The following is a 26,395-nucleotide window of genomic DNA, read 5'->3' as shown; positions in this document are numbered from 1 at the left end:
GTGACAGGGGGAGGCTGTGGGTGTGACTGCCTGGGGCACAGCTCGGTGTGGCAGTGCCTGTCTGTGAGTGACAGGGGGAGGCTGTGGGTGTGACTGCCTGGGGCACAGCTCCGTGTGGCAGTGCCTGTCTGTGAGTGACAGGGGGAGGCTGTGTGGGTGTGACTGCCTGGGGCACAGCTCCGTGTGGCAGTGCCTGTCTGTGAGTGACAGGGGGGAGGCTGTGGGTGTGAGTGCCTGGGGCACAGCTCGGTGTGGCAGTGCCTGTCTGTGAGTGACGGGGTGCGTGACTGGGCTGGCTCGGCGCGAACAGTGTGGCAGTGCCCCTGTGCCAGTGCCGGGGGCTGGCGGTGCGCACAGCCGCCCAGGCGGAGCCGTGTGCCGGGGCAGGGTGCACGGCCCTGCCCTGCGTGTGCAGAGCGTGGCGGCGGTGCCTGTGTGAGTGAGTGACCGCCCGGCTGTGTCAGGTGACTCGGGTCACGCAGTCTCTCTCGCTCGCTCCTCTGGGAGGACGCGGGCTCTGGCTGGCTGCTCCGGTCCAAGCACCGCCCGGCCCAGGACCCGCGGGGAAGGGACCGAATCGGAACCTCCCGCGACAGTCGCGATGAGCCAGGTGCCGAGGATGCCCCAGGAGGAGGAGGAGGAGGAGGAAGATGAGCTTGTTGGGCTCGCGGATTACGGGGATGGGGCCGAGTCCTTCTCGGATGGAGACCCGGAGACCGGCGCCGACGAAGCGTGTGAGTGCCCCGCCGTGCCGGGGAGGGCAGCGCCGCCACCGCCCCATGCCTGCGGGGCCGGGAGCCGACCCGGTGCTGGGTGTGGGGGCAGGAACTGATTGTGTGGGATGGGAAGGGCCTGGCACTGTGGGTGTGGGGGGATGGGGCAAGGCAGGGGCTAACTGTGTGGGGTGGGAAGGGGCTGGCACTGTGGGTGTGGGGGATGGGGTAGGGCAGGGGCTGGTTGTGTGGGGTGGGAAGGAGGCTGGCACTGTGGGTGTGGAGGGATGGGGTAGGGCAGGGGCTGGTTGTGTGGGGTGGGAAGAGGCTGGCACGGTGGGTATGGGGGATGAGGCAAGGCAGGAGCTGGCTGTGTGGGGTGGGAAGGGGCTGGCACTGTGGGTGTGGGGGATGGGGCAAAGCAGGGGCTGGTTGTGTGGGGGTGGGAAGGGGCTGGCACTGTGGGGGTGGGGGGATGGGGCAAGATGGGCTGTCTGTGGGGGGCAGGGGCTGGGGGTGACTGGCTCTCTCGGGAGGGCGCAGGGGAAGGTACTATGGCAATGGGGGACTGGGTCTGGGTGTGGGGGAGCAGGGAATGGGGCAGGGCAAGGGCTGGTTTTCTGGGGATGGGGAGGAGATGGCTCTGGATGGGGGGATAGGATAAAGGCATGGACTGACTGGAGAGGGGGCTGGGGCTGGGATTGGACTGGCTCTGTGGGGAGGGGAAGGCAATGTGGAGATGGGAGCCTGGCTCTGGGTGTGGGGGAAGGGGCAAGGCAGGGGCTGAGTGGGGGGTGGAGTGGGAGAAGAGGCTGGCTCTTTGGGAATAGGGGGAGGGGCTGGCCCTGAGAATGAGATAAACGAAGGTGTTGGCTGTGTGGGTATGGGATGGGACAGGATTTGGTGATGGGGGTATAGGATGGGGTTAGGGTCTGTTTAGGGAGGGTAAGGGATACTGAGTAGGGAGGTAGAGCAGTGATCCTGTATTGTCGGGGGAGGGAGAGTAAGCAAGTTTGAGCATGTCAAAGTTGGCTGTGTTATGGGGTAGGAGGCAGGAAGGGAGAACAAGGTAGTTGTATGGTGAAGGGAATGTATGAGGAATAGGGATGTATTAGGAAGTATGAACAGGAATGGATGGAAGGACATGGGGACTCAGTGTTCTGATGGGGGGAGGAGAGCAGCACTGGTTATATGTTGGGGAATGGGAATAGGAGACATTCAAACAGAAAAACATCTCCATATAGTACTTACCATGTCTTCTGCTGTGAAAGTTTTCCATGTATAATATAATGGACATGGCCTGGTGATGTTTCTTTAAAGTGCCAAGAGGCGGGAGGACAGATGTCAGGCTATAAAAGGCAGCAGCAAGCAAAGAGCTCTGTATCCAGGGCTGCTCTGCAGCTGTGAATGTCAGTCCCCAGACTTCCAAGCTCTGCTTAAATGTATGTGTGACCGTATGCATATATATGTTGCTGTGGGTGCCTGCATTGCCATTTGCTTTATCCATCAGTGCATGTAGAGGCAACAGTGATGTTACAAAACAAATGCTTGTTGGGAAATACATTACAAAAGAGGTAGGCCAGGCCAACACCTGTTGCTTTCACTTAGAATGTGCACTGTTTTCCCCTTGAAACACTGTTACATTTTACAAAGGAGCTTGGAGAATATTGAATATTTCCGGGGGTTGCTTTTTAAGTACATAATACAAAGCCAAATATTCATTGATATACAGACTGATATGGTGTAATAGGTATTGTTGCTTTTAAAACCACTTAAAACATCTGAGTAAGGGATTTTCTGTGTTAGTGTGTTTATTTTTTGAAACTACTTATTTATTTAGGAAGTTTTAAGAAGTTTACAAATCCTTGCCATGTAAATATCAGAAACAAAACAATTTATTACAACAGTTAGCTTTTGTTTAAAGAGATATTATACAGGACTATATTCATCCAATCTTTCTGTTTAACAGGGTATTACCATATTACAGAATGAACATCATTATAACACTTATGTCATTTCTAGTGATTTTTATTATATTGAGTGAAATCTTTGTATACACATTTAACAGACCAGGTATGTCTATCAATATATATCAATATTCAAAAAAATTGGACAGGTGTACTGGTGTTTTTCAGGTGATTGTACTATGTCTGAATATTGAATAAAATGCAACCAAATAGCTAAGTATCTATCTGTCCTCTGTCTATTTTGCTGGGTACATAATTTGTGTGTTAATTTTTCCATAACCAGAGCCTTCCATATTTTTGAAGCATTCCTCCATAGTTGGACTATTTTTCTTTTTACAATGAGATGCTACCAATAGCCTAGCAGCTACTAGCAGATGAGAGATTAATTCTTTATTTCCTTTGTGTGACCATTTCACTAGGAAGTCCCAGGATGATTACCAAAGGATCATTTGATAATAAATATCCAATAGTTTGTGATATGTGGCTACAGATTGCATCCCAATACTCTCTAATGACTGGACATGTCCTGCATACAATCTCATCTTTCACCACGGTTTCTCAACATTTATTTCCATACAGTCTCTCTCTATTTTTAACCTGACTGGTTAAGGTACCATTGAAACAATATCTTAAGGACATTTTCTTTTGTTGTGCTACAGATGGAGGTTGCTGGTCCTCTTTGACAAATCAAACCCCATTCCTCTGGAGTAATTTGTCTATCCACATCTTTTCCCCAATGTGTCATATATGAACACTTTTGTTAGGAAAGCTGTCTGCAAAGATTGATATAAATTAGTTATAATTTTTTTGTTTTCTAATCAACAGCATGTTTATTTTTAAATAACTAAATTTGGGTAGAGTTTAAGACTTGCTGTAGACAAGTAATCCAAGGGAACTTACTGAGAAGAGAATGGTGATTATTTCTCAGTAGACCCTTGCTGTCACTGCAGCAGTTAAAAAAACCCAACTCTAGAAAACATTTTTTCGTAGTAGCATAGTAATATTATATTTAACTGATGAAAACAGCTGTGTCCCAGAAACATCTGAAGGAGGCAAAAGCACTGAGGGAGGAAATCTCCATGAGGATCCCCTTATGGAATTTATCCTCTGTTGTTCCTTCAGGGTACCCTTTTTCCCTTGAATGAACCATGAGACCCTCTTCTAAACCGGATGGCTCTCTGTAATCCACAAGTGGGCAGGGCAGTTCATAGAGACTCTATGCCTCCATGCAGGCTCTGGCCACCAAGAGCTCTCTTGGAAATCCAGTGGATCTGGCCTGCCTGTTGCTTCTGAGGCCTGCAGAGGGCAGACTCTCTATAGAGGGAGCCTGGAGCTGTGTTATCTCCTTTACTTAACTTCCATTGGGCTGGAGGGAAAGATGTCTTTCTCTTCCCCTTGGCTTACTTGGCTTACCCTTACCATTCTCCAGGACTCAGGGAGCAAACTCTGCAAAGATCAGAGTCATGGATCCCTCCTTCCCATGAAAGAGGAGTGGAGGAAGATCAATATATGGCAGATAACTTTTTCCAAAAGTTATTAGTTTGCTTTGTCCCTGTACCCCACCATATCCACATAGGGGTTATGATTGTACATGCACAGGGAGTTTCTGAACATACTGTGGATCACCTCCCAAGACTAGTAGTTACTTGCCTTTTGGCTGAACACTGGAAAATGTTAGTGCATAAAACACAGCAATCTTCCAGTTTTCCACATATAATCATTCTTTGTTCTTCCATTCAAAGACCTCAAAGCACTTAATTTTGTAAAGCCTCACAACCCACTTGAACTGTATGTAATAAAAAATCTTCTCACTTGCAGTTGGGAAACTGTACTACAAAGCACCTACATGACTGGCCCAAAGTCATACAGGAGCAGAATGCCAGATCTGGTGGGTCTGTGGCAGAACAGAACCCAGATCTTTTGATTCTCAGTCTGTTCTTTAGCCACAAGAACATCATCCCTCCCCCACCCTCACTTCTAGTATGTATGAACTAGGGTTGTCGATTAATCACAGTTAATTCACGTGATTAACTCAAAAAAAATTAACCATGATTAAAAAAATTAATCACAATTAATCGCAGTTTTAATCACACTGTTAAACAAAAGAATACCAATTGAAATTTATTAAATATTTTGGATGTTTTTCTATATTTTTGAATACTTTGATTTCAGTTACAACACAGAATACAAAGTGTACAGTGCTCACTTTATATTATTTTTATTACAAATATTTACACTGTAAAAATGATAAACAAAAGAAATAGTATTTTTCGGTTTACCTCATACAAGTACTGTATTGCGATCTCTTTATCGTGAAAGCTCAACTTACAAATGTAGATTTTTTTGTTACATAACTGCACTCAAAAACAAAACAATGTAAAACTTTAGAGCCTACAAGTCCACTCAGTCGTACTTCTTGTTCAGCCAATCACTAAGAGAAACAAGTTTGTTTACATTTACGGGAGTTAATGCTGCCCGCTTCTTATTTACAATGTCACTTGAAAGTGAGAACAGATGTTCACATGGCACTTTTGTAGCCAGCATTGCAAGGTATTTACGTGCCAGATATGCCAAACATTCATATGCCCCTTCATGCTTTGGCCACCATTCCAGGGGACATGCTTCCATGCTGATGACACTTGTTAAAAAAATAATGCGTTAATCAAATTTGTGACTGAACTCCTTGGGGGAGAATTGTATGTCTCCTGCTCTGTGATTTACCCGCATTCTGCCATATATTTCATGTTATAGCAGTCTCGGATGATGACCCAGCACATGTTGTTCATTTTAAGAACATTTTCACTGCAGATTTGACAAAACGTAAAGAAGGTACCAATGTGAGATTTCTAAAGATAGCTACAGCACTCGACCCAAGATTTAAGAATCTGAAGTGCCTTCCAAAATCTGAGAGGGACGAGGTGTGGAACATGCTTTCAGAAGTCTTAAAAGAGCAACATTCCGATGCGGAAACTACAGAACCCGAACCACCAAAAAAGAAAATCAACCTTCTGCTGGTGGCATCTGACTCAGATGATGAAAATGAACATGCACTGGCCTGCACTACTCTGGGTCGTTATCAAGCAGAACCCATCATCAGCATGGACGCATGTCCTCTGGAATGATGGTTGAAGCATGAAGGGACATATGAATCTTTAGCGCATCTGGAACATAAATATCTTGCAACGCCGGCTACTGTGAAATAGGTAAGGGATATATTGTAATTGTCTCCCACTATTGGGGTGGGACACAGGATAGGGACTTAAAGAGGACTATTTGAAAGAAACTTATCAGTTAGCATCTCCAGTAATGTGAGGAAGCTAATATGGTATATGCTATGTACTACCCTCACTAGTAGAACATAGTAAAGACTACATATTGCGCTCAATGATTACAAACTCTCTGAGTAAGGCTTTTGTCTTGCTTTTTCTTTATAATGCAGTGTGTATGCCAGTGGCACTGTATAAATATGCGCAAAACTGCTGTTGATATCTGAAGTCTGTCATGGCCTAAAGGCATCTCCATTGTGTAGGAAAGTGCTTCTGGATAGGTTGTTTTGCACAAAACTTGATTTGTGAATACTTCCGAAGGGCACATAGTTTAACTAGCATGACTTCTGCAGTCTGGTTTTTCATGGTTGCAGATAAAAATTAAGATAAAGGATCATGCTGCCCTCCAGTGGAAACTGTTGACATCTTTAGGATTTGTACTATGTGTAAACCTCACTTTTATAAATGTTAGCCTTTTAAGTAAGAAATATCAATAATTATACTAATTTTATTCTGTAAAGGGAAGAATAGATTTTTTTCCCCACTGCCAGAGTAAGTGAAATGTGTAGATTAGTGTTTGTCATATCATAACTACAATTCAGAACCTAGTCTGGAAAGTTGTAGTGATGTATCTACAGGCATTTCTGTGGCAAGCTGGGGAGGGCCTTGTCATGTGTGCAATAAAAGAATGTGGGCGGACAATGTATCGTCCCGTTCCTCTACATATAAGGAAATCTCTAATCTTCTCAAAGGAAAATGCTCTAGCAATTCTGCCATCTAGTCATAGATCTGAAAATATAATTTATCTGTCTCCATCTCTGAAACTTGAAAAATAAGAAAGATAAACTGCAGTCCTAAAGCAATAGAATTCACATCAATTGTTTTTAAGTATAGTTTTAACATTAAGCAGTCTTTAAATTAGGATTCCAGAAAAAGTGTAGCAGTTTGGCAAAGTTTACCTAATATGACAATTCATTTAAAAATTCAAGTCATTTAGAATAATTGGTTTTGGACAATATAATTTTTTTTTTATTCTTTGAAACATGCAAAAAAAGCACAGACTAGAAGGAACGCAAAAGACAGTCTTTCATTCAAAGTGTTTTTTATTAAATAAATCATCAAACAGGTTTTCATTTATGATCTTGAGTTGGCCAAGACAGTTAGCAAATTGCCCTATATAGGTATAGCTACACTGTAATTAAAAAACCGCACTGGCCTGTGTCAGGTGGCTTGTGGGCTCAGGCAAAGGGGCTGTTTAATTGCAGTGTAGATGTTCAGGCTTGAACTGGAGCCTGGGCTCTGGGCCACTGCGATGTGGGAGGGTCTCAGAGCTTGGGCTGCAGCCCAAGCCTGAATGTCTTCACCACAATTAAACAGCCCCTTAGTCCCAACCCTTGTGAGCCTGAGTCATGTGAGCCAGCTGCAGATATCTAATTGCAGAGTAGGCATACCCTATATAAACACATGTACATACACATTGATGCGACTGTACTGTACATTTTGGAGCACTGGGAATCTTTCAAACACCTTTTTTTCTTTTTCTTTTCTAGGAAAAAACAAACTATGAAGTCCCAGAACTTTGGTTTGTTTTGTCCACAAGACCATATCTCCAGCAATGGAATTATCACAACACCATGCTAGGGCAGTGGTTTGTTATTTATGAAGAAGAATGGGGTCCCTCCCTTCTCCCTCCACTCTGAATTGCCAACACCACTTTCTGCAGCAACTATGTTTTACTTGGAGGGCTTTCATCCATGTATTATCCAGCCTGACACTGTTTAACTTGTGGTATCTAATGGGATCATAGTACAAGGTGGTATGAGTACAGGCCTTTTAAAATTATCTAAAAATCATGGGATCCAGGAGTTACAGCATCATCTGCACTTAACCTCAGTCATTCTGATAACACTATGTCACAATCAGTGGCTGCCTAGTCTAGCTGCTCTTGAGCCAGTAGGTGGTGCCAATGTGATGCTCTGTACCAATACAGACAAGATATTAGTTCCCCTGGAATAACACTTGAGTAATTAACACAAGACACATAACAGGTATGTACTACATTTTTTTACATTCCTGATGTGCACACCCCAAGCATGTGTACTTCAACTAACATACCCAATTTATGGAAGAACATATAGGCTTGATGACAACACATTGCTTACACTTTATAGGTGAAATTCACCCCAGTGCAGAGAATCTATACTACTTCAACCCCTCTTAGGTTCTTGTGTAAGTCTCCCTGTACTGGCATGAATTTTTCCATCTTGCAAACAAAACATCAATTTATATAACATTAGTCATCAAGAGGTGCCTATACTTATTTAACTTTAATAGTATTTCACTTTGAATACATACACTTGTGTAGCGATAAGGGTACATTAGATGACTACCCTAGAATCTTTTATCATATCATACATAACTATCTCATACAGTACTTTATAGAAATGGGCCTGAGCTACAACATTTCTTTCTGGATTTCAAACCTTCCAAAGCTGGGAGATGGTTGAGTTTGGGGGAGTTAGTTCAGCTCATTACTTTTTCTTTAGAAATTGGAACTGAGTTTGAATTTCAGATCCTCAGAGTTTGACTCTGGATCCAGAGTTTTGGATTCAGTCCCATCTCTGATTACATACTAAATGCATGGTGATAAGAAGATGACGTTCAAGTATGCCAGTCATTGAGATAATTTTCCTTACCAGATTCACTTAGAGTGCTTCCCTAAATTAAGTCAATTATAAATTATGACAGTGTCATTAGTTGTAAAATGTTTATTGGGGAATCAGTACTGTGAGTTAGACTGGATCTCAGGTTCATACAGTCCAGGACATCTTTTCTGAAAAAAGATCTCATAAACCTCCTTTCATTGTCAGATATCTTGCGGGTCTCTCTTCCCCAATAACTTTGTTTCTGCTGAAGGCAGATATATGGTCCTCATCAGCAGTCAAGAACTTGCAGGATCAAATCCTTCATTTGCCATTCCTGAATTCATTCATTTTGAATTTTGGTACCTTTTCATGAAGGTTGATCATTTGTCTAAAAATTATGTTTTTTTGGTTTTTGATACAAAAGATGTTTCCACAGGAGTGAAGGAAGATGAGTGATTGTTACACACACAATACGTGAAGAAAATCTCTCTTTGTTGCTATAATATACAGTAACTCCTCGCTTAATGTTGTAGTTATGTTCCTGAAAAATGCGACTTTAAGCGAAATGATGTTAATATTATTTGTTTAAAACGTATACTGTGTGTATATATTTATATTGTTTGTTTAAAACTTATACTGTGTATATATATACACACAGTATACGTTTTAAACAAACAATACATAACATATACAATATATAATATATACAATATATAATATAGTCTTTTGTCTGGTGAAAAAAAAATTCCCTGGACCCTAACCCCCCCATTTACATTAATTCTTATGGGGAAATTGGATTTGCTTAACATCGTTTCGCTTAAAGTCGCATTTTATATATACACAGTATAAGTTTTAAACAAACAATTTAATACTGTACACAGCAATGATGATTGTGAAGCTTGGTTGAGATGGTGAAGTCAGGGGGTGGGATATTTCCCAGGGAATGCCTTACTGCTAAATGATGAACAAGCACTCGACTGAGCCCTCAAGGGTTAACACATTGTTGTTAATGTAGCCTCACACTCTACAAGGCAGCACAAATGGAGGGACGGGAGACAGCATGGCAGACAGAGACACACACGCTGTGTGTGAGAGAGAGAGAGATGCGCATTGCCCCTTTAAGTACGCTGATCCCACTCTAAATACATTGCCTTTTAAAGTAGATCAGCAAGTTGAGACAGCAGCTGCTGCTAGCAAGCTCCCTCCGTCCTGAGCCCTGTCGTGTCCCGCCCTTGCTCTATGGAGATGGGATAAGCGGGGGGGGGGGGGGGGGGGCAGAAGCAGGGGGGAGGGGACAGCAAGCAGGAGGCTCCCAGGAGCAGCTCCAAGGCAGAGGGCAGGAGCAGCACATGGCAGTGGGGGGAGAGACAGCTGAACTGCCGGCAATTGATAGCCTGCTGGGCGGCTGCGCCACAGGGAACTTAGGGGAGCGGGGAGCTAATGGGGGGCTGCCGGTCCAACCTGGTTCCAAGTCCCCACCAGCTAGCTCCAACGGGCTGCTCTTTCTGCAAGCAGTGGACAAAGCAGGCGGCTGACAAACAACGTTATAAGGGAGCATTGCACAACTTTAAATGAGCATGTTCTCTAATTGATCAGCAACGTAACAATGAAACAACGTTAACCAGGACGACTTTAAGTGAGGAGTTACTGTATCAGTACACTACGCCAACAGTGAACTAACATGTCTTTCATGGTGGGTGTGAGAGTTCCTGGTTAAGGTGTTTAGTTGTTGCCAGCATTGTTAGTCTGCTGCAACATTTGTTCTCTGAGGCAGACCACTGTCTGCTGCTATCTTGATCGTTCATGTATGCTGTGCTCATGTGTCTCTTTCCTGTATGTGCTTTATGGTACAGACGAAATGTTGCAGAAGTGCATGAAAGTACTTTGTAATTATATCCAGTACCACCTTTCAGCCTAAGGTTTCAAAACATTTTAAAAACTCGTAAGCCTCATCTAAAGCTTTTTATCAATTTAACTATTTTGGTTACCTGTATAATTTACTGAAAAGGTTAATTTGTTATGTCCCTTTGTGTGGATACTTAGACCGGTACACAGGTGCTTATGCTGGAATAGTTTATTCCTCTAAATTTCACCTCTGATGAAAAGCAACCCCTCTGGAGTTTAATACAAGCTGTCCAATAGCACACAGTAACATCTCTTCTGTTGGATATGGAACTTCCAATAGCCCAATGAGCCTCACCGCTGTGCAGAGGCTTTGGTTCAGTACTGACCTAGAAGGAAGACTGCTGCCTGCTAAGTTGCCACCTTCACCTCCTGAAGCACCTATGGCATGTATTTTCTTTAGAGGCTTACAATCCTGCACAGGATGATATGTAACTCTAGCAGACTGAGTCAGCAACAAAAAGTACTACCCTAATATTAAATATAATCTCCCCCCCCTCCTCTCTCCCACAAACTGGATAAAGCCAGTAACTGTCTGGATAACCAACAATAATCCTTGCTATTGGATAAAGAGAAATTAGATTATTTTAAAAAACATTTTAAAAGTATTTCAAGTTCAATTAGACAATAAAAGGACAGTGATATTAGAATCACATTAAAAAACAACAAAGAGTCCTGTGGCACCTTATAAACTAACAGACATATTGGAGCATAAGCTTTCGTGGGTGAATACCCACTTCACCCATGAAAGCTTATGCTCCAATACATCTGTTAGTCTATAAGGTGCCACAGGACTCTTTGTTGCTTTTTACAGATCCAGACTAACACGGCTACCCCTCTGATACTAGAATCACATTGTTGATGCTGTTCTTAATTGTTATCTTTTGCATAGAAATGCAAGGAAGATCACTAGGCAAGTGCTTTCTGAGTCTGTGGCCTGGTCTACACTACGACTTTAATTCGGATTTAGCTGCTTTAATTCGAATTAACGCTTGACCCGTCCACACAACGAAGCCATTTAATTCGAATTAAAGAGCCCTTTAATTCGATTTCTGTACTCCTCCTCGACGAGAGGAGTAGCGTCAAATCGGTATTGTTAATCCGAATTAAGGTTAGTGTGGCCGCAATTCGATGTTATTGGCAATTAGATGTTATTGGCTACCCACAATGCAACGCTCTGGAAATCGATGCTACTACGGTAGCTTGGACGCACACCACCGAATTAATGGTGCCTAGTGTGGCCGAATACATTCGAATTTATAAAATCGGTTTCCTAAATTCGAATTATATAAATTTGGATTAATCCTGTAGTGTAGACATACCCTGTGTCAAGATTCACAAAATTATCCCTCTTGAATCAAAATGACATAAATGGAGGCTAAACTGCAGCCTGGTAATCCCTTTCTCTTTGCATTATTAATGGGATCATCTTTTTTCTACCTACATCAGTACTGTGACAATCTGTCTCTGGTGTTGTTTTTGAATGCTATGGCTATTAACAGATAACATGCCCGCACATATGCACAGATACATACATCATATGCAAGTTTTCAAAGCTGGGTTGCATATGAGAGAATACTGTCCGTTTTTTTTTTTAAATAAAACCAAATAAGAAAGAAGCAAATTGTCATTTTTTTTAAATAAAACCAAATAAGAAAGAAGCGAATTGTTTAAAACAAAGCATTAGTCCAAAAAGAAAGATGCTTCTAACATTTCTTTGATAGTTACTGTGCATCACAATTGGGATGGAAGGACTGAGTCATAAAATGAGAGTACAATAGAAAACTATCTTGGTTTGTTTTTTTAGTTTGAGCTGCAGTGGCCGGTGTTATAAGAATGAAGACTTTTAGGCTAGAGCTATGGACAATAACTCCTCCACACCAAAAACTACCTGATAATTTTATTATCTCTGATTCTTTTACAGTTTGTGAGAGGCTCTCTGATCTCCACCTCATGCACATATACCTGAGGTGATAGATCATAGTGTGTATTAAGTCTGAGCGAAAAGAGGCACGTGCCCCAAAAGAGTTTATTATCTAAAGACATGGTATAACAGGTGTGTAAAATAAGCAATCAGGGTGGGTGGATGAGATAACAATAACAGAAGCATGTTTCATCATGTATTGGCTTATTACACCTATGAACTGTTCACACAGCTAATCAGCAGTAATAGCAACCTGCTACCTACTAAACCATTTTCAGTCAGCAGTGACTTGTAGGCATTGCCGTAGAGGTGCCTTTTTAGGAAAGCTCTGAAGGAGAATAAGGGGGTAGCCATGTGGATTTTGAAAAGGAATCTTTCCCTTGTGTATAGGTAAGCATAAGAGAAAGTGTGAAGGAAGCAGATAAGCAGGTGATGAAGGCTGGCATCCTTGGCAGAGCAAAGGCAGGGGTTTACCTCATAATAGAACAGTTAATTAGGTAGATCTAAATTAAGAAAGGCCATAAAAAATCAAGGAAAAGTTTGTACAGTATTTGTAGCAGTGGAGGAGGGAGAGCCAATGGAGGGACTCAAAGAGGGGAGTAACGTAGTTAGAGTGACGAGCCAGGTAGAGTATCTTAGCAAAAGTAATTTGAACGGAATTGCGGGGTTGCAGCGTCAAGGCCAAAAGGAGCATCTATTCTTAAGGTCCTGCATTCCAAAGCAGCTGATGCAGGTAGAGTGAGAGTCTGAAAGGTTGCTGGGTTGCAGACTTACTGTATAAAAAGGGTGATCTTGCTATGGCTGTAAGGCTTCAAGCTGGGGAGAAATGAAAAGCGATTATGCTTCTACCATTATATCAATTAAGGGGTTCATTTTAAAACCCTCTTTTTGTCATCCCAGTCACTGCAAAGCATGTTATCAATTTACACCTTGGAAAAATAAGTCCCTGCTGGGGACTTGCAACACACATCTGATTCCCCCTCATGCCCTACTGTACATCATTTTAAAATGTTCATTGAAGCTTCGGTCCTGCAAATGCACAGCACACAGAACTGTGATTTGTTCAGTGGGAGTTCTGCACATGATGATTTGCAATATGAGGTCCAAAATTGTCAGCACTGATAGGTCTGGTCTATTAACTCTGTTCTGATGCCAATTACAGTGTAGTACAATAGTAACATACCAAATTCTCATTCTAGGGCTGCTGAGCATCCTGGCTACATGGCGGGCATCAGTGAGCAGTAAGATAAATAGTGAAGTGACAGCAAGGAGTGATGGTCCTTAAAGAGTGTACATTCCCTAACTGGATGCTGGTTATTTCTATTACTCCACAAAAACACAGCTGAAAAAATATATATCTGATTATAATGGAGATTAGACCTAGATGTTTTTAGGTTGTGGGAGGCATGAAGAGTTTGTTTTTTGGGTGAACATGTGTGTTTGATGCCACCTAATAGCGCTATACCCAGGTATCTTGCCCTGAGCACTCTTCATCTTTTTTTCAGATGAGAAGTAGTAGGTTCTCAAACAGTAGTTTAGGAGAGGGAAGAAATTTTATTTTAAATATCTTTCTTTCCACTTTCTGAGATTTGGCAGTTGTAGTCTAGATGCAGATGTAAATGCACATAAGATAAAGTAGTGTAATTAACACTGCAAAATGTAAGTAAATGTAAAGTGCATATAATATAGTATTTAATATAAATACAACTGTTGTAATTTATCCTGCTGGAGTGTATCATTCTTCTTATTGTGTGGTTTATTCAGTTCTGGATTTCAGTGACCCCTTCAGTACTGAAGTTAAGCCAAGAATCCTACTTATGGGACTGAGAAGAAGTGGGAAGTCTTCCATTCAGAAAGTTGTCTTTCACAAAATGTCTCCAAATGAAACCCTTTTCTTGGAGAGCACTAACAAGATCTGCAGAGAAGATGTTTCCAACAGCTCCTTTGTTAACTTTCAGATATGGGACTTTCCTGGGCAAATTGACTTCTTTGACCCTACGTTTGACTATGAGATGATTTTCAGAGGCACTGGAGCACTGATATTTGTCATAGATTCTCAGGTAAAGAGAATATTATAAGGGTGGTATTCAGGCCACCTGTTTGTCTTAGTCATTTTTCTCCTCCAGCTATAGGCAAATGGAATGCAAACACAGAGACAGTCAAATTTTCCAAAGCACGTAAGGCACTTAGAGCCTAAGTCATATTGACTTTTAATGGGACTTAAGTGCTTTTGAAGATGATAACCACCAATTACAATTAAGTTGACAGAGTTGGTTATTTTTTAACCTCTTTTTTGCAAATAAAGTTTCAAAACCTAGTTTTAGTTTTTATTTTAAATGCAGAAATAACTAGTCTGCTTTAAAGTCTCTGGTTCCTTGCATGGACTTGCTAGTGATGGCAATTGGGCTTTTGTGCAGGTATAGGCCTTTATGATCACAGAAGTTTAAAACAAAGGAATTTTGAACTGTAGAAGTGTCTGCAAGTATCTTATAAAACTTCGCTTTTGTCTCATAACTGTTTGTCATAAGGTTGTGGGTTTTATTTTTCCATTATTAGGATGATTATATGGAGGCCTTGGCTAGGTTGCATCTCACCGTGACCAGAGCTTATAAAGTGAATCCAGACATCAACTTTGAAATCTTTATTCATAAAGTGGATGGTTTGTCTGATGATCATAAGATTGAAACCCAAAGAGACATTCACCAGAGGGCAAATGATGACCTTGCAGATGCTGGATTGGAGAAAATTCACCTCAGGTGAGAGAAGCAACTGTGCACAGAGTCTGCTGGAAAAGAATAAAAGCCATGTTTAATGCTAAAGCCAGAAACCAGAGCAGCCTATCTGATAGACAGTTTATCACTTTCTAATCTACTGAAGTAGCAGGCAACAAGAATTTATTAGATATGACTATTAAGGGAAAACATAATGCCTTTGACTAAATTATTCAGTCTGTAGAAAGAGCAGATTAGTTTAGAAAATTGGAAATAATGCACTTCAACAAACTGGGAGCTACAGGACAATAGAAACTTTAATGCTGTTCTTGGGACTTGTTGTGAAATAAAAAATGCCATCATAATGATATAGTGCTTCACAAACATGCTAATTCATAGAGTAGCTAATCACTTTGGTGGCACCTTTTCATTGTTAATTTCATCCCTACTATTTTCAAGATGTAAAGCAATACATAAAAGCTATGTAGTATTGCTCTCCTGGTATACAGAAAATGCTTTCCAGAGGATATTGAAGTGGGAACTAGATCATTAAATTCCATATATAGAACAGCTTTGCAGTATCTATGATTTCATGTATTCATATTGTGTACTATCATGTTAAATATAGCCCTGAAAATATATGTAATTGTTTTAATTATTGACTTCAGTTTGTTGAAGAACTGTGTTTTAGAAACATTATGCAACTTCTGATCACAAGGGGAAAATGCATAACTTCAAGTACTTTGTGTTTCAAAATATTTTACATGCTCATTATGACAGATTCAGAATGTTCCTTTTATATGGCTAAAAGGAAAATATGGTGACATTTTTTCCAGCTTTTATCTGACAAGCATATATGATCATTCTATATTTGAAGCCTTTAGCAAAGTGGTACAGAAACTGATTCCACAGCTCCCAACACTGGAAAACCTCCTTAACATCTTTATCTCAGTAAGTACTTTTGTGTACTTTCTAGATTTTTGCATAGAACTGATTGAATACAAGAAAACTTGTGATTTATTCTGTAACAATTGAATCCTAAAATCCGCTAAGTGCCTTTTTGAGAGATGCTGTGCACACTGAGTTTCAAGTGAAGTCAGCAGGAATTTAGGGTGTCTAGCTCATGCAGGATTTGGGCCCAGTCATCCCTCATCTGTTTAGACATTGGTTTGAATGTGACCTAGGTTCTGTGTGGTATGGCTTATGTTTGTTTGTTTTTAAATAGCACTTGACATTTTCATAAATTATAAGGCCAGAAGGGATCATTGTGATCATCTAGTCTCACCTGCTGCATAACACAGGACAGAGGTCTTCCCTGGATTAATTCCTGTTAGAACCAGTGTATATTTTTTAGAAAAACATCCAGTCTTGATTTAAAAATTGCCAGTGATGGTGAATCCACCACGGTCTTTGGTAAGTTGTTCCAACAGTTAGTTTCCCTCGCTGTTAAATTTGTGTCTTATGTCTCATCTGAATTTGTGTAGCTTCAACTTCCAGCTCTTGGAACTTGTTTTATCTTAGTATTGGATATTACCTCTTCCTTCCATTTCTTTTTCCTACTTATGTATTATCACTCTCTCATATTTGTTTAATATGTTTTCTTTTAAGGTGTGTTTACATTTTTGGATATATTTAGAAACTATGTTGTACAGCACCTTTCTTGTCTGTGAAATGTTGTGGGGTACTCTGAAAACAATAAAAGAAACCTTATTTAGAAGCAGGCCCAAACTAGAATCACAGGTGCATGTCCCTGAAACTTCAGTGCTGATTTTTTTTTGAGGTAAAACAAACTTGATTCACTTTCTTAAAAGGAAAACAGTACATTAGGCACAATCCCATCGAAGTCTGTTAGAGTATTGGCAGTGTTTTCAACAAGGGCAAGACTGAGCCAATGATATTTCAATCATTCTTCCCACACTTTCCTAAAAAGTAACATAATGCTGATATTCTATGCACTTCCAATTATTATTACTGGAATATTTTAGGGTATTGACTTGTTTCTATACCTTACCTAAGTAACAATATATAATGATATTGATCCTTCTCTTTTCATATTTTCAGACTTCTTTCTCTGTGTATGTGTACCCTTTTTTTTTTTACTGTCACTAATTTTATCTGAGCAATTTCTTCTTCCCTTCTGAATTCTCTCATCCACCCTCTCCTTTCTCCACTATAGGTATACTGAAATATGAAAAAGCATTTTTCTAAAAGTCAGATTTTCTTAACTATGTTGATTATGCCCTCTTAGATTATAAAACTCTGAAGATTGTAAAAATCTATTTTACATTTATCTATATGATTTTTCTTTATTCTGTATTTCTCACACTTGGAAATACAAACTAGATTAGTCATTTTCGTTCTTGTTTATAGAACTTTCCTATTCAGTTTCATATTCAACTCATGTATGAAACTATACATTTAAGTTTCAAACACTGCAGGAGACTAAAATAATAGGGGAATTAGATAATAATTTTCATTGAAATTAAAATCTTGTGTTTTTGTAAAACCTGAATTTTTAAATGAATTTTGCCATCTGCTGAAGTACATGAGGAATTTTTGTGTCAAAATGAATTTTTTTTTCTTTTTAAATCGTGCAGATGCCATTTTGGTCAGATAGGACAATCAAATGTTATATTATATTTTTGTTCTTGGGTTTTGAGGAATTCTAAGATATCCAGAGTGTATAGTTTGTAAATTTCAATAATTGATTACTAGAAAGTGTTATTAAGAACAATCTATAGTCTATATTTTCCCATTGAAATAAAAGAAATTCAAGCCCATGACACCTATTATTACTGATGGGAGTTCCCAGGATTAGTTCCCTTTGTGTTGATGGATGAATTAGAGGTCCTTTAAAATTAAGCTGCCCAAAATGTTATGGGCTATTGTGCTGAACCATACCCTGGGCTGAAATCCCTTAATTCCTGGAAATAGGAGAAAGGTGGCAGGAAGGTCACTTTAATCTATAAATATTTGTTAAATAGTTCTTTTGAAAGAAAACAGTACTGAGTGAAATTTAATTGAGTTTGTCTCAACTACAAAAACTGTTCATCAGAGGTTTTCAAGGCTTCTGGAATTATGGAATTGCTGTAGCACCAGTTCAGACCCATATGAGGCAGCATAAATGGACTTATACATATACCTTTAAAGAATATTTTAAATATTAAAGAATATTAAATATTAAAGAATATTTTTCTTTGTTTATAGAATTCTGGGATTGAGAAAGCATTTCTGTTTGATGTAGTCAGTAAAATTTATATTGCAACGGACAGTACTCCAGTGGATATGCAAACTTATGAGCTCTGCTGTGATATGATAGATGTTGTTATCGATATTTCTTGTATCTATGGGTAAGTAGATTGTTGTTAATCATGCTTGTTAATCTTCTTTAGCCACCTTATTAGGCTAGAATATATTATACGGTGACTAAAAACTTGAATGTCCTACAGATTGGAACGACTTTGAAACATTGCAAATTTACAGGTAACACAGTACTGTATGTCGAAGTGAATGGGAAATCACCTAAAGTATCCCAGATACATGTAATCCCATGGAGACTTTAAATATGCTATGATAATAGCTATGGCCTTAACTAATTCACGGTCCATTTTGGTCAATGGTCATAGGGTTTTCATAGTCATAGGATTTTAAAAATCATCAATTTCATGGTTACAGATATTTACATCTGAAATGTCATGGTGTTATAACCATGGAGTCCTGACCCAAAAAAGGGTTGGGGGAGGTCTCAAGGCTATTGTAGGGAGGTTGTGGTGTTGCCACCCTTACTTTTCCGCTGCTGCTGACGGAGGTGCTGCCTTCAGATCTGGGCAGCCGGAGAGCAGCGGGCAGCACAGACATGAGAGTTGCTTGGTGTGTGTGGGGTCATCACTTTTTGGGGAGGAGAAAGGGCTGGCCTTATGGATGGGTGACCGCCTTTGGCCCCATAGTCAGAGGGTGCTGTGGGTCTTTCCCCCCCGCCCCCCGCCAACCCAAGGGCCCTTTAACCGTCGAGTGCTGGGGAGGGGCAGTGCTGGGGACAAGGTTCCGGAACCTTTGTAGAAGTGGGTGACCACCAGTACCAGGAAGGCTGGGGGCCATGCCCCCCATTTTTAACATGGGCGTAGTTTGGGGGTGGGGGTGGTGTTGCCCCCCTAAACTGCAAGCCTAGGGCAGACACGGATCGGCAGACACAGATCGGCACTGGCAGCTGCCCCGCTGTGAAGCGCAGCCCCTGCTGGCATCACTCCAGGCCTGCCCGTGGCTTGCAATTTGGGGGGGCAATGCCCCCCCTGCCCCCCCAACTATACCCAGGTTAAAGTGGGGGGGGGCATGGCCCCCTGGCTCCCTTGGTTCTAGCGCAGTTGGCTGGGGGCACCCCAGCCGGGAGCTCCTACCATGCGCCAGGCTCCAGCTGCTAGTCCCGGCTGGGCTGGGAAGGGACGGGTCTTCCTCTTCTCTTTCAGGGGCCGCTCCTGGTGCTGGGTCAGACCCTCTTCCAAGAAGCTGCCTGGCTGCAAGAAGCTCTGCTCCTGCTCCCTGTACAGTGACCCCTCCCTCTGCGGTTGGGGAGCAATGGGGGCAGGAAACGGGGCGGGGGCACAGAGCTTCCTGCAGCCAGGGAAGGTTCCCAGCGGTGCATCTGACCAGCCCCGGGAGTGGCCTCTGCAGGAGAAAAGGAAGTCCTGTCCCTCCCCAGCCCCGCCAGGACTAGCAGCTGGAGCCTGGCACATGGTAGGAGCCCTGGCTGGGGCGCCCCCAACTCTGCCCTTCCCTGGCAGATTTCACAGGGGAGACAAGATTTCATGGTCTGTGATGCGTTTTTCACAGCCATGAATTTGATAGGGCCCTAATAATAGCCATTAAAATAGAAATGGGGAGGGGACCATCCTTTTAAAATGACATTCTTTTGTGAATCTCAGTGTTGAATTTCACACACAAATGTTTGCCATTTTGTTTTAAAGTGCAGCTCCCATTACTATTTTTGTTTAGTTTGCCACCAAATGGTACTTGAGCATATGCTACTCCTTGCCTCCTTCCTCCCCATACTCTTGTTCCCAGCTATCTTGACTTTCATTTCCCCATCTCCTTTCATTAGCAATCATACACTTCACTGCTGTAACTCTAAATCTTCTAAGGTACCTGTTACAGCTTGATCCTGAGATGTGTGGAACATCCAGTGTTCCCACTGAAGTCAGGATCATAGTGAGGTAGAAATAGTGCATCCTGGAACACAGCCCTCTAAAGGTTAATCCATAAAATACTGAATAGAGACTGTGTGGTGGTCTTTGGTACCTGCAAACACTACAATAGGGTCTTTAATGATAACAAGTGGGCAAAGCTCTTTCTAAAAAAGACCCTATCTTACAGGTAGCATTTGAATCATTTGCCTGGCTCTCAAAGTTTTACAGCTCTGTTAAATGTACAAAGCATAGTTTTGGCTGAGGTAAAGTACACATTAGATTTTTAAAAAGGGAGAAAAAATGTAGAATGTTCTTAAAGTTTATATTTTATTACAGATTGCATGAATTCAGATGCTTCACTAATCTTACAAAAGCTTGTGCCTTGCAGATACATATAATAATTAAGGATCAGTTTCTGTGACATTATATTTTAAGGAAAAAGCTACTGCTGTGTACATCAAAAATAAACAGATCTAATTTATTACTTGTTGTGCACCATTAGTGGACATGGCACCTTATATACGTGTGCAAAAACTGTGACTGTCCCATGTGCTCTTTAAATAACTGTTTAGCATTTCTGACCAGTTAAAAATCTATATTTGTCATTTTATTGAGATATAGTGTAGTTTAGAGACATAAGGTAAGACTTGAGTATACAGATTTTTTTTAATTGATTAGGATTATTTTAGCTTGCAGAGAGAGAGAAGAGTAAATGATCGAGACATTAAACTGCAGAGAAGCTGCTCTGATGCACATTTGACCTTTCCCCAAATACAAGACCAAGACGACATATAATAAATTGAAGACAAATGTAAAAGGAATCAAAGGAAATGCATATCAACAGAATGTGGAATCTTGAACTTGCTGCCCCAAGATATTGATGCAAATAGTTCATGAAACTGGGGCGCATTACCCATTTAGAGTAATAAAATTGCTATGTGCATTTACACTACTGGGATCAAATTACAAGGTTTATCACAGGTATTTGCTGATTATCAGCTTGACTCAGGAAGAAGTCTCTCCTCTTGGTATACTGTTGCATAAGTGGGAGCGTTGGGGGGAATTTAATGCATTGACCTGAACTATCAGTCAGCTGACACTGCCCAAATCAAGTTTCTATACTCAGAATTGTCAGGCCAGAACAGAGTAATTGTTTCACAGTCTTTATTTGAACTAAGGTCAGAGTGTTGTATATTAATAAAAATGCAAACAAGTTTGTGGTAGATTGGTCTATAACAGACAGGAAAGTGTGGTTTACTTCAGGTATGTGACAGTCAGGATATCTGGGTTCTGTTCCCAGCTCTCACAGACTTCCTATGTGACTTTAAACAAATCCTTTAATCTCCCTCTCTGTCTCAATTTTCATATTGTGTAAAATAAGGATAATACCTATCTCACAGAGAGAAGCTATGAAGCTGACTTTTTCATAAGCACATTTTGAAATATTTAGATGGAAGGTTCTATATAGACAGATAATTCAAATTTGTCCAGTGACTTACTACATGGTTTTTTTTAAATTTTGCCACTTAGGCTCAAAGAAGATGGCGCGGGAACACCTTATGACAAAGAATCAACAGCAATCATAAAACTGAACAATACAACTGTCCTTTATCTAAAGGAGGTGACAAAATTCCTTGCTCTTGTTTGCTTTGTAAGAGAAGAAAGCTTTGAGAGAAAAGGTATTTTTAATTTTTTTGTAGTAATCGATTTTTTTACTTCATATTCCACAAGCTAATGAGTAACTGTGGGGTTGTCCCTAGATGATGTTATGACTTCTAGTGGTATCACAAATATAAAATAAAAGCATATTTTGATATGGCTTTCATATCATTGTGCTTAAAATTATGAGGTGTTTGTGTTGCCACTCATATAAGATGAAATGATAAATATATTAACAACTTTCCTGTATGAAAGAAAGCTATACAATTAAATGTCAAAAGCAATAAGACTTCCATTTATACTAATACAAAAATAATGTTTCAGCACATCTTCGCTAACTTTGCATTGCACTTATTGATATAAGAATATGTAATTGTAATATACTATCCACAGAACCCAAGAGAAAATCGTTTGAGTCCTTACTTTTCAATAAGAAAAGATTTGTTTTGTTTTTGCCTCTTTGAGATTTTTTTTTTTAAACTGCATGTTTGGAAACCAGGCAGTTTTCAGGTTTTGTATATCAGGTACGAAGCTTGTGAGTAACCACTCTGACTCTTGCCAAGGTGAGTATTAACAACTGTAGTTCACTGTCCAGCTGTTCATTGGCCAGTGTGCATTGAGCTGTTGGTCTTGGTCAGATTCCTAATGGAGAGGTGTCTGTGTGTCTCCCAACCCACCAGTATTGTTGGTTCTAATAACCATACTTGACAGTCTCATAGACTGAGCTGTGGAGAATGAACTATTGTCTTAGCCCTAGAATGCACCTCCTCCCTCTCAAGATGAATGTACGTAAGCAGGTCAGCAATACTGGTGCTATCCCTGTTCAGTGAATTGATTAGAGGACTTGTTTGTCTCATTTTACGGAATTCCAGTCATAGTGGGTATCTTATCAATATAGAATGATTGATTGGTGTTGGTGTGAATATATAGCTCTAGTATATTTGGTGTTGTCAAACTGGGATATTTCCTTAGCACTGAAGCTGGAATTAGCTCTTATATTTTTAATATTATAAGTTGTGCTAACACTAATAGTCATGAAATTGTAAAGAACTCCAAAGCAAGTCTGCCAGGCTTAACCCAAATTTTGCTGTGCTAGTACTACTGTGTTAAGACCTTCTCCATTATATCCTTTTATTATAGTGAATTTTTCTGTAACTATGCTGCATTATAGTGTGCAAGGAGTGTAATTTTGGGGTACTTATTGAAAAGACTACACTTTAGAAAACAAAGCATGTACTGAACAAACAATGCTTAACGGCCTTGGTGCTAGATCATTCATTATTTTATATACTTTTATCATGTCACCTCTTATTCATCTCCTTTCTAACAACCCCGTTATTTTCAATCTCTCTTCATAAGAGTCTTTCCAGGCTCTTTATCATTTTTTTCCCACTCTTCTCTGAACCTCCCTCTAGTTCAGCAATACCCTTTTTGAGATTGGATGACCAATACTGCACACAGTATTCCAGATGATACTGCAACATTGATTAATATAAAAAGCATTATAAGATTAACCATCCCATTCTTTATGCAACCTAATGTCTTGTTCACTTTTTTTTAACATATTTGTACACCGATCAGAAGTCTTCACTAAGCTGTCTGCAGTGATGCCCAGGGCCCACCTGTGAGCTGATACAGTTAATTTAGAACCCTGTTCGGTGTATGAGTAGTTTTACATTTTTTCCTTCCAATATGCATTACTTGGTATTTATAGACATTGAATTTCATTTGCCATCGTGTTGCCTGTTCACCTACCTTGTTTAGGTCTCCCTGAAGTTCCTCTTACCTTTAGTCAAGACCAGGTAGGACTATGTCCAGGCTACATTGACACAACTATGGGACTGTAGCTATAGTCATGCAGTGTACAAGCTTCCTATACTTGTACACTGTTGTACAAGTTGATTCACTCTCTGAGAGGTGATAGCTAAGTCGATGGAAGAATTCTTCCATTGACCTAGCTGCATTTACGGTGGGGGGTTAGATCAACTTAAGTACATTGCACAAGGCACAAAACATTTTCCAGCCCTGAGTGATGTGGCTAGGTAGATCTAATTTTTAGGTGTAGACCAGGGCCAAGTTAAATAACTCTGTCATGTGCAAATTTTGCTACCTTCTTCTCTCTCCACCGCTTCTGCTTTTCAGATCATTAATAAATATATTAAATAACATGGAAATCTAGGACAGAATCATGAGATAATACACTGTAAATAATTAAGTTTTAATATTAAATGTGCTTTTGCAGTAAATGAAAAATCATTGTCCATAAGATTGACCCAGTTAAGTGAGTCATTAGTAAATAAAATATGGAAAATAAGTTAATTTGATACTGTATTTTAATATTGTATAAAGATTTTAGAATTTAAAATTCTTTTTTCCTTTTTGTCTCTCTCTTTTTCTAGGACTAATAGACTACAACTTCCATTGTTTTCGCAAGGCCATACATGAAGTATTTGAAGTGAGAATGAAAGTAGTGAGATCTAGAAAACATCAGAGCCAGATGCAAAAAAATAAAAGAGCCACCCCTAATGGCACACCTAGAGCACCACTGTAGCTGAAGTTCTAATGGCATTGTTGACAGCAAGGCTCTTGTTGCACTGACTGAAGGGGAAGAGAAATGGGACTGATATATTACATGGATTTTCCTCCCAACCCCTCAAAAAGGCACCGTTTAAACATTTTTATCCAGTCAATTTTTTCATATACAGTGAGCACTTTGAGCAAAATATTGTATATAAACATTGAGGTGAATATATGTTCTTGTAAGAATTCTCTTAATATATGCTGTAAACTTTTTTCCAGGCCATATTAAGAAAAATCAGCTGTGACAGAAATGTTGGGTACATAATTTGCACTTTTTTCGTGTTCTCGTGGAGTTAAACTTTGATAAACTTAGTTTTTTATGCTGATTTTCATGCATGGTGTCAGGTAAAATATATAGTGTAGTTTATATACATGCTACAAACAAATTGTTTACTAAACAATCAAGAAAACTTGATACAATTACTTTTTTAAAATTTATGACAGAATACATAACATTCATACAAATCTAACTTCATATATTTTTTTTCAATTTGTAAGTTGAAGAATTCTTATTTTGAAGTATGATAGCAATAAGAGCCTTACCAACTGGTAGGTAAAAATTAGGTTTTGTAAAACAGGCCTTTGGCTAAACTCTACCCAAACTTCTCCATAACACTGGTAATGCCCTCTCAGTTGGGCTTTTTATTATAATTTACCTCAACATATATCTCTAAAATAACTTTCTATACAGCTATTATTTTGTAATACTGCTTTATGTTGCATTGGTGTTTTTATAACATTTCAGGAACAGGGTATGTAACTGAAGGATTTTATTTATATGCTTAGTTTGAGAGTCTGAGCCTCTACAATTGGAGGAAGAAAAAGGTTGTATTTCATTTCTGCCATACCAATATAATATAAAGTTTCAGGTATATTAAAGCATTAGAGGAAAATCCTAAAGTTGCTCATGCTGGGGCCCAGTTCTACTTGCTTTACTTGGGTCAAATCTCCCTTTGATTTCAGAGGGAGTTCTTAAATAAGGACTGAAGGATTGGTCTCTTTTAGTCTAATCTACATAGATGTAGCTACTTTCTGTTTTAACACTGATCACAGCGGCAGATCTGTTCTTGCAGCAATTACGGCACTACCCACCCCATAAAGGAGGGCAGGGAGAAGTAAAACATGCCTTCTCAATTCTGTATTCATTTTATAGTTGTAGCTTAAAGAATAGCTCTGCCAAATGAAAGAGCACACAAGGGAGAGCAGCTCCTGTACCCACGCCTCCTACATAGGGCTTATGTGCACATGGCTCTAGAACAGCTGCAAGAGTTCACTGGATAACCTCGTAGCCAGAAAAGATAAGGGAGAAGCACTTTTGAAAGTTTCCTTTGTTAAAAAGTACACATTCAGTTAAAACAAATTAGGGTGACCAGATGAGAGATGTGAATATTGGGACGCTGGGAGAGGGGGGGTACCGGCGGAGCAAAAAAAAACCCCAAGAGCCGGTGGCGGAGGAAAAAACAAAAGCAAAAAGCAAAAAGCAAAAAAAAAAAAAAAAACCAAGAGCCGCCGGAGCATAGGAAAAATTGGTGGGGTCTGAGCACCCACCGGCAGCTCCACGCCCCGCCTCCACCTCCCCTGAGCTGGGTGCTGCGTCCTGCTTCTCCCCCCTCCCTCCAGCGCTTGCGCCACCATACAGCTGATTAGCGCAAGCCTGGAAGGGAGGGGTGAGGAGGAGGAGGAATGTGGTGTGCTTGGGGAAGAGGCGGGGCCAGGGCGGGGATTTGGGGAGGGATCCAATGGGGCAGTGAGGGGGTGGGGCTGGGGGCGGGGCAAGGGTGGGAATGTGGGGAGGGATCCAATGGAGGAGGAAGGGGGCGGAGTTGGGGCGGGGGGGCACGAGCACTC

The 26,395-nt window shown here is 40.6% G+C and overlaps 1 protein-coding gene across 1 annotated transcript; it reads left to right on the top strand.

The window, feature by feature from the left end:
• Window positions 1-601: 601 nt before the first annotated feature.
• Window positions 602-24,518, top strand: RRAGD (Ras related GTP binding D). The gene is made up of 7 exons (XM_065401795.1): window positions 602-734; window positions 14,182-14,477; window positions 14,974-15,173; window positions 15,965-16,079; window positions 18,336-18,478; window positions 21,839-21,987; window positions 24,367-24,518. Exons 1-7 carry the CDS (start codon window positions 602-604, stop codon window positions 24,516-24,518), a joined length of 1,188 nt encoding a protein of 395 aa, XP_065257867.1.
• The last annotated feature ends 1,877 nt before the right edge of the window (window positions 24,519-26,395 follow it).

This window comes from Emys orbicularis, chromosome 3, assembly GCF_028017835.1.
Source record: "Emys orbicularis isolate rEmyOrb1 chromosome 3, rEmyOrb1.hap1, whole genome shotgun sequence".
NCBI lineage: Eukaryota > Metazoa > Chordata > Testudines > Emydidae > Emys > Emys orbicularis.
The sequence above is the reverse complement of the archived record's forward strand: the minus strand, read 5'-3'. Positions and strand labels throughout refer to the sequence as shown.